Source organism: Peromyscus californicus, unplaced genomic scaffold, assembly GCF_007827085.1.
Source record: "Peromyscus californicus insignis strain IS unplaced genomic scaffold, ASM782708v3 Scaffold_4__1_contigs__length_199733344, whole genome shotgun sequence".
Lineage (NCBI taxonomy): Eukaryota > Metazoa > Chordata > Mammalia > Rodentia > Cricetidae > Peromyscus > Peromyscus californicus.
This window is the reverse complement of record NW_026294562.1, coordinates 153,496,054-153,504,964: the sequence shown is the minus strand read 5'-3', so window position 1 is coordinate 153,504,964 and position 8,911 is coordinate 153,496,054. Positions and strand designations below refer to the sequence as shown.

At 40.3% G+C, this 8,911-nt stretch overlaps 1 protein-coding gene across 1 annotated transcript; it reads right to left on the bottom strand.

Moving 5' to 3' along the window:
* Positions 1-6,985: 6,985 nt before the first annotated feature.
* On the bottom strand, positions 6,986-7,879 carry LOC128095218 (mas-related G-protein coupled receptor member X2-like). Its single transcript, XM_052714011.1, has one exon. It carries the CDS (start codon positions 7,877-7,879, stop codon positions 6,986-6,988), a length of 894 nt encoding a protein of 297 aa, XP_052569971.1.
* Positions 7,880-8,911: the final 1,032 nt, after the last annotated feature.

Genomic DNA, 8,911 nt, shown 5'->3' with positions numbered 1-8,911 from the left:
CTCATGTGCATGGACCAAAACCTCATAACATAATATGAGTAAACCATTCCTGTAGATGTAACCAACCTTCTTATTAAATAAGAAACACAGAACCAATGCAAAGAAGAAAGCCAAGAGGTCAGAGCTAAGAGCTAAAACCTTACCCTTCCTCCTGCAGTGGTCCTACCTCTCCAAACCAGAGCTACCCCTGTGTTAAAGTCTTTATATAGAGTTCCTGTTCTGCCTTCTCATTGGTTGTAAACCCAACCACATGACTGCCTCGTCACGGCCTGTCTGTATAGGCCTCCAGGTTTTCCATGATTGGTATTGAGATTAAAGGCATGTGTATCCAATAATGGCTGTATCCCTGAACACACAGAAACTTACCCAGCTCTGCCTACCAAGTGCTGGGATTACAAGCGTACGCCACCACTGCCCTGCTTTCCTATGGCTTGCTAATAGCTCTGACCCCCAGGCAACTTTATTTATTAACATACAAGTAACATTTTAATACAAATAAACTATCACTATACATTCCTCTCTAGTTATTCTGTAAAATATTGATCATAGTGAAGCAAAAATTGATCCAGCACATTTATTTACTCCTCAGCATATGCTGAAGTACCTTTGTTCTACAAATACCTACGATTATTGTAGTGAATAATCTTTCTAGGACAACATTTGTAGGAGACACAAAGGTTCTTGTGATCACAGATAAAACCAGGAATATTTCTTTTTCACTTTTCCATTTCTGTTTATTTGAAAGAAATGTTTCTGATTGCACTGGAGATCTTTGAAAGAAAGAAATGAAGAATTATTTACTTAACATGAAAACGAATATCCCCTAGTTCTGTTGCTCATCTTATCATTATCGCTTTGTTCTAGGATGAGTGTATATTTTGCTTTTAGAGTTTATGAATATGTGGTTATTTATTGGAGGTTATTTAAATGCAGAGGAGGTCAGAGAACAACAATAACAATGAATTTAGTTGATGATACCGAGGGCTTGCTAGGGCCAGTTTCAGAAACAGAGCATTGATCTGTCTGGTTCACATATGAGTAACTCAAGGGCAATTGCCAAGTGTCCTTGAGTTTGACTGATACAAAGCTTTGGATTGTAAAAACACCAGTAGCATAGGCACTGAAAGAAACAATCAATCAATGGGACCTCTTGAAACGGAGAAGCTTTTGTAGAGCAAAGTACACGGTCAACAAGACAAAATGACAGCCTACAGAATGGGAAAGGATCTTCACCAACCCCACATCTAACAGAGGGCTGATATCCTGAATATATAAAGAACTCTAGAAACTAGACATCAAAATACCCAACAGTCCAATTAAGAAATGGGTTATAGAGCTAAACAGAGAATTCTCAACAGAGGAAGCTCAAATGGCTGAAAGACATTTAAGGAATTGCTCAACATCCCTAATCATCAGGGAAATGCAAATCAAAATGACTCTGAGATATCACCTTACACCCGTCAGAATGGCTAAGATCAAAAACACTGAAGACAGCTTATGCTGGAGAGGATGTGGAGCAAGGGGAACACTCCTCCACTGTTGGTGGGAATGCAAGCTTGTACAACCACTTTGGAAATCAATATGGTGCTTTCTTAGAAAATTGGGAATCAATCTTCCCCAAGACCCAGCTACACCACTCTTGGGCATATCCCCAAGGAATGCTCAATCATACCACAAGGGCACATGCTCAGCTATGTTCATAGCAGCATTGTTTGTAATAGCCAGAACCTGATGCCCTTCAACTGAAGAATGGATAAATAAAATGTGATACATATACACAATGGAGTACTACTCAGCAAAGGAAAACAATGACATCATGAGGTTTGCAGGCAAATGGATGGATCTAGAAAAAAATCATCCTGAGTGAGGTAATTCAGACTCAGAAAGACAAACATGGTATGTACTCACTCATAGGAGGATACTAAATATAAAACAAAGGATGACTAGACTCCTACTCACAACTCCAGGGACAGGGAGGCTACCTAGAAAACAGGACCCTAAGAAAGACAGAGGGATCTCCCAATGACAGAGAAATGAATGAGATCTACATGACCAAACCAGATGTGGGGGGGGGGGGTAATGAAGGGCAAGGGTTGAGGGAAAGAGAGCTTAGGGGAGAGGGAGACCCCATCTGGATCAAGAACAGAGAGGGAGAACAAGGAAAAAAGACCATGATAAATGAAGACTCCATGAGAATAGGAAGAAGGAAAGTGTTAGAGAGGTCCCCAGAAATCCATAAAGATACCTCCACAATAGACTGCTGGCAATGGTTGAGAGAAATCCCGAACTGACCTACTCTGGTGACAGGATGGCCAAACACCCTAACTGTCATGCTAGAAATCTCAACCAATGACTGATGGAAGTAGATGCAGAGATCCACTGCCAGGCCCCAGGTGGAGCTCCAGGAGTCCAATCGGTGAGAAAGAGGAGGAATTGTATGAGCGAGAATTGTTGAGACCAAGATTGGAAAAAACACAGGGACAAATAGCCAAACTAGTGGAAACACATGAACTATGAACCAATAGCTGAGGAGCCCCCAACTGGATCAGGCCCTCTGGATAACTGAGACAGTTGATTAGCTTGAACTGTTTGGGAGGCACCCAGGCAGTGGGACCAGGACCTGTCCTTAGTGCATGAGCTGGCTGTTTGGAACCTGGGGCCTATGCTGGGACACTTTGCTCAGCCTGGGAGGAGGGGACTGGACCTGCCTGGACTGAATCTACCATGTGGAGCTGAATCCCCAGGGGAGTCCTTGCCCTGGAGGAGATGAGAATAGGGGGTGGATTGGGGGGAGGGGGGGGATGGCGAGAGGAGGTAGGACAGGGGAATCCATGGCTGATATGTAATATTAAATCAAATTATAAAAAATAAATAAATAAAATTTAAAAAACTTAAAAAGTAAAAATAAAAGAAATTTTAAAAAAATAGATTGATCTGACCCAGTGTCATTTGTTATTTATGAAAGTATCAATTTTTATTTAGCTGCAAGGCTTTTACTTAGAAGTGAGATAGTCGATTAGCTTGAACTGTTTGGGAGGCCCTTAGTGCATGAGCTGGCTTTTGGAGCCTGGGGCCTATGCTGGGACACTTTGCTCAGCCTGGGTGAAGGGAGGAGGGGACTGGACCTGCCTTGACTGAATCTATGAGGCTGAGCTGAATCCCCAGGTGAGTCCATGCCCTGGAGGAGATGGGAATGGCAGGTGGGGAGGACAGGGGAATCCATGGCTGAAAAAAAATAAAAAATAAATAAATGAAAAAAACAGGAATATTAAACACATATGATTTTCTTCTTAAAGGGAAAAAAACAGCAATGTGTTATCTACCAGAAGGCTGGCAGAGGATGTGGTTAGTAGCCTGGTGACTTTTGTGCTTTCTGTAAGACAAAGTCTACACAGGAGCCTCCACTACACCCTTAGCATGAGCTTGGTTTTTCCTTAGTCAATCTATAGAACCCATCTGTATGAAAGATGTCACAGGTTCTGTCAAAAGACTTTCTATGTAGTCACGTCTTAAGCTTTATTGTGAAGATAGAATTGAATTAATTACCACCAGGGAACTTCTTTCCCAAATTGTTTCATGTTTAAATGTGCCTAAAATAAACTACCCAGTGTCAGACTATCACAGTTTGTGCTACTGAGTCATGTTAAACTGAAATTCCTACTTGCCTCCCCTAGTTTGACAATCTGATGGCCATGATGTTTGAAGAGCCCCCACCCACAGTCACTAACCATTGGATTTGCTTTACTGTTATTTTCTTGAAGATTTTTGCAAGTGTTTTCTTCAAAGATATTGATCTGTAGTTCTTCATGGAATTCATGTCTGGTCCTCCCTAATTATTAGATGGAACTGACAGTGATCTGTGTGATTCTTAGTTTTTCTGGGACTAAGACTTTTAATTTTGGATTCAGGATCATTTTGTTGTAATTTTTGTTTTAATATTTCATTTTATGTGTGTGTCTGTGTATCTGTATAACTGTTTAGGGGGTGGTATCTGGCCCTCATGGAAGCCATAGGCATGATATTCTTTTGGAACCGGAGTGACAGGTGGCTGTGAGCTACCTGGTATGGATGCTGGAACCTACCCTAGTCCTCAGCAAGAGTAGCGTGTGATTTTAACTTCTGAGTCACATCTCCAGCCTCATCACTAATATATGTCTCCATGAACATATCATGGTGAGTGGTGACGTATACATCTCCAGGTCTGTCCATTTCTACTAGGCTACCAATCTTTTATCATCTATATGCTTGTAAGAATCTCAAGTATCCTTTTGCATTTCACTGGTATCAGCCCTGAAGACTTTTTCACCAATGACAATATGTATTTGAGTCCTACACAACTTTTTCTAAGTTAGTCTAAGTGAAAGCTTTTCAATAGAGTTTCTCTTTTTAATCTGGCATCACGCAAGCTACCATGTGCCACATGGCCACTAGTTCTTATTTTTAAGAAGCAGTTCTTTGTTTTGTTCATCATTGTTTTGTTTGGATCTTTACTTCACTCATGTCTTCTCCAATATTTATTACTTATTCTCTTCTACTAATATTTATTTAGGTTTTCTATCATGTTTCCTAGCTCCTTGAGAAGTTCAAATAATTTTTCATTACATGCTTAATTAGAAAATACATTAAGTCCTACTTGAAAAGTCCTCATAGTCTTTAATAGTTCCAACACAGTTTAAAAGTCCAAAATCTCTTCTGAGACTCTAGGCAATCTCCTAATTGTAAACCTTTCATCAAATCAAAATGCAAATTATATATTCCAACATGCAAAGTCAGATAGCATTCATTATCATTACAGATAGGAGATATGGGAGCATAAAATACTGGGAAAAAGAAAAATTAAAATTCAGCAGGGAAAACTCCAAATCCTGTAGCTCCACATCTTGATGTCAGAAGGCTGAGATGGCTCTGCCCTTTCAGCTTTGATGACTGCAGCACTCTTCTCTCTCTAGGACTGGTTTCCCTCACTCTATGTAGCTCCTCTTGACAGGTATCCCACAGTTCTGGCAGCTCCAACATCTTGGGGTCTCCAGCTAAATCTAGGGTTCACTTTCACAGCTTCACACAATGTCCTCTCCAGGACTCAATGCAGGGGATCCCCTGCCACATGCATGGCTTCAGTGGCTCTCCTTAACCATGAAAGAAGATTCCATGACCACTTTACTCCTGATTCCTTCTTGATTCAAAGGCCAGAACCACATGGCTGAATCTGCTAAGTTTTGTATTCTGCTTAGAATGGAACCTGATCTCTTCCTTGAATTACATTTACATAAGCTTTAATTTGTTGCTTTCATTTGTTGAATATCTTTTCTTTTGTTTTAGGAGAGACTTTAGACACTGGATTTTTTGCCAGTTAGAAGTTTAGCTGAATACATTCTTGCTCTGAGAGCAGCACTCCCTTTATTCCATGGCACATCAGGCCTTTCTTTCAACTACTATCTCTTTGAGCACAAGACTTGTTTCCAACATTAAATTTCCTGGTTATCTTTTTTTTTTCATTTTCCTTTTTGTATTTCTTTTTGTCCTGCTTAATCTTTTTCATTGTACACCTAACATCCTTTGCCAACAAAAGTGGTCCCTAAATCTTTCATTTAGACTCAGGCAGATACTTAGGACAAGAACAAAAAGCAGCGATATTCTTTGCAAAATATCACAAGATTAGTCACTAACACAGATGCTGATTAGGAGAGGTAAGAGAGTGTTTTGTGTCTTGATTGGATTCTGAGTCCTGTATTCATAGGAACTTAAGAAAGTTGGTTGATGTGTTTCCTTTGATCTGTGCATATTGTGCTCTCTTAACTGCACTTCAACTGAAATTATCACATATGTCATCTTTAGAATTGAAATAATATTCTATAAAAGTGTTACCAAAATAAGCATAATTCAAGTAGTAAATGCTGTGGCCTCTTGGGAATGGCATAAATTTAAAATAGGTTTGATTTCAAGGGAACCTAGTTATACTCGTTGGAACCTCATTGGAAATTTGTCATGAGAGATTATAAGGCAGAGAGAGGGCAAATCATGGCAAAAACAAGAGAGGAAAGAGAGAAGACTTATCATGGAATTCTAAGCAAGGAATTGTGGAAGGACCCAGTGGAGGACAGTCTCTCTCCCCCTTCAGTTGTACATGGATGTTAATGGACCTCATTACAAATCCTGACTGCACTCATCCTATGCGAAAAGTGGAAGACACAGTGAACTTGAAGGTAAGGACTTCATTGAGTGAATAGAGATTTAACACAGACTTCTCTTGAGAATGTATATTTGTTTACTTATAAATTTATATAAGAAAGACATTTCTCCATAAATTCTCTAAAATCTATAAAAATTAATAAGCATTTTGGTTATTAGATTTTTTTTTTTTTTTGGTTTTTCGAGACAGGGTTTCTCTGTGTAGCTTTGCGCCTTTCCGGGATCTCGCTCTGTAGACCAGGCTGGCCTCGAACTCACAGAGATCCGCCTGCCTCTGCCTCCCGAGTGCTGGGATTAAAGGCGTGCGCCACCACCGCCCGGCAGTTATTAGATTTTATAATATAATTAGGTCATATTATAAATATATTCAATATTTGACACTTCAAACATTGAGGAAAAAAGTTCTTTAAAACAGGAAATATTTGCAAAATATAGCATGGATTTAAGTACTGTCAAGTTCAGTGACCAAAAAAATGCAACTCTTTACTCCATTTCCTTGACCCTTCTGCAGATGGAGGGATTTGTCAGTAGTGGTCAACAGCTCTCCAGGACCCCAGAAGGCTCCAAGGAGTCCCATCAAAAGGAGATGATGAAGCCCTGAGCAAGACAGCTCCAGAAATACTGCAGTCTGTATTTGTATAACAAGTCCAGTATCAATCAACTTCCACAAGATTGACTACTTCCCCAAATGATTTAACCTCAGATCATCACTAAACAAAATTATAAAAATGCCATGAGGTGATAAGGACAAAGTTGTTTCTCAATGCTACTTCTGATTGATCAGAGCAGCTTGTAGTCACTGCAAGACTGGTTTCATTTCCCTAGATCTTCCTGAAGAATCCCCTTTTCCACTTTCTTCCTCCACAGGAGTGTCCTGCATGGCTCTCTGCAGAAGGAGCTTGAGAGTGTTTCTCTGGAACCTACGATGCCTGATAGAGCCAACAAGGAAGTAAATGATGGGATTGGCACAGCTGTTAAAACAGGACAGACATATTGACACTGGATACAAATTACAAAGCACTACAGATTGAAAATTGTCAATCCATGCTAAGAGGAACCAGTAGATCCCATAGGGCAAACCAAAAAGCAGGAAGACCAGCACTGTGCACACAATGGTCACATACAGCCTAGTCACAGGAATCCTCTGTGAGCCACAGAAGATAGTAACCATTAAGGCCAGACTGGACCCCACGAGAACCACAAATAAAACAATTAGCCATGCAGCAGTGATGAAATCAAATGCTTGACACCAACTAGGGCCAAGACTATTAAATAGGAAGCCACATTCCTTCCCTTCCAGGACGCTCAACAACAGGGACAGAAACCAAAGCAGGGTACATATGACAGCTGATGTGTGCCTTGGGCGATAGCAACGATACCAGATAGGCCACATGACAGACAGGCTTCGTTCAAAGCTAATGGCACTGAGGATGCTCAGGCCACAAAGATAAGCAAAGTTTAACACAACAAAACCAAAAGGAGGCATGTCAATGGTCTTGGAGTAGAAGATGTTCAAAATAATATGAAGACAAAGTACAATTTGAAAGCATATGAAAAGAAAGTCAGCCACAGCCAGGTTGAGGATGTAGACAGAGAAGGCATTCCTGTGCATGTGGAATCCCAAAAACCACAGCACTATTGTATTTCCAACCAGCCCAACTAGGCCAATGATGAGGGAAAGAGAAGTCATGGTGCAGGATAAGATGTCACAAAATGAAATTCCAGTGTGGTTGCTTCCATTCAGTGTCGTGAAGTTAATCTGCAAGTCTGGGAAGTTTAAATCACTAACTCTTAGGAGCTCTTCAGTCCTGTAAATGGAAAGAAAAAGAAGATATGAGCACATGCTGTATATTCTTTGAATCTCATGACATCCTGCTCTGTTGAATGACTGACCTTGCTCATTAGGAGAAGAAACAGAATTGTAGAGACTGAGTAATTTATCAAAACTAACATATATGGAGCATTAATTTAAGTTCAGTTTGTATTTTTTTCAGCTATCTACAAACCATGTTCTGTACTGATATGAGACTAGTTGGTGGCCCCAATATAGACACTCAGTGTCTTGGTCTGTGTCAGAAAGAAATAGAACTCTGAAGGCAACTTTCTTTCTGTCATTAGGCTGGTTCCTCTCCTTTGAAGGAACCTGGAAGCCAGAAGCCTGACCGACAGCTGCTCTTAGTTCTGGCAGGGGAAGTCTATAAACTGGGAAAATATAGAAATTGTGAATGAGAGTCATGGAGAGAAGGCCAAGTCCTACTAACACTAGTATGAAAAGACCCTAACCTAAAGGCTAATTTGACTCAGTCACAATTTCAGATTTGAAACTAGAAAGCAGGAAAGCCTTTGAGGCCATTAAGCACTTTTCTGTTGTCTGTTGCTATATCACAAGTGTCTATCTCTCCACAGGGGCTCAGTGACTAGGTGGGAATTTTCACTAAACAATTGAATAAATGAGTCATAAACCAAACAATGACTTAAATATTTTAGAGCAAGTTTAGTACCAAAAAATGCACAGAAAGTGTCATTGCTGATGAATCTGTCAGTGGGAATCTGTCTCTAGTGTACTTGGAAGAATGGCACATGGTGCAGAGATGGCTAACAATGACCTTTGTCATTCTCCAACATGGGAATGTCAAATTATTAGTTGTAATGAGAACCCACAACAGTGGTTTTCAACCTGTGGGTTGTGACCCTTTGGGGTAAATTTGTAACAATGAAAACA

Coding starts and splice junctions, on each gene's coding strand:
- LOC128095218 (XM_052714011.1), bottom strand. CDS start 7,879: ATGACTTCTCTTTCCCTCATCATTGGCCTAGTTGGGCTGGTTGGAAAT.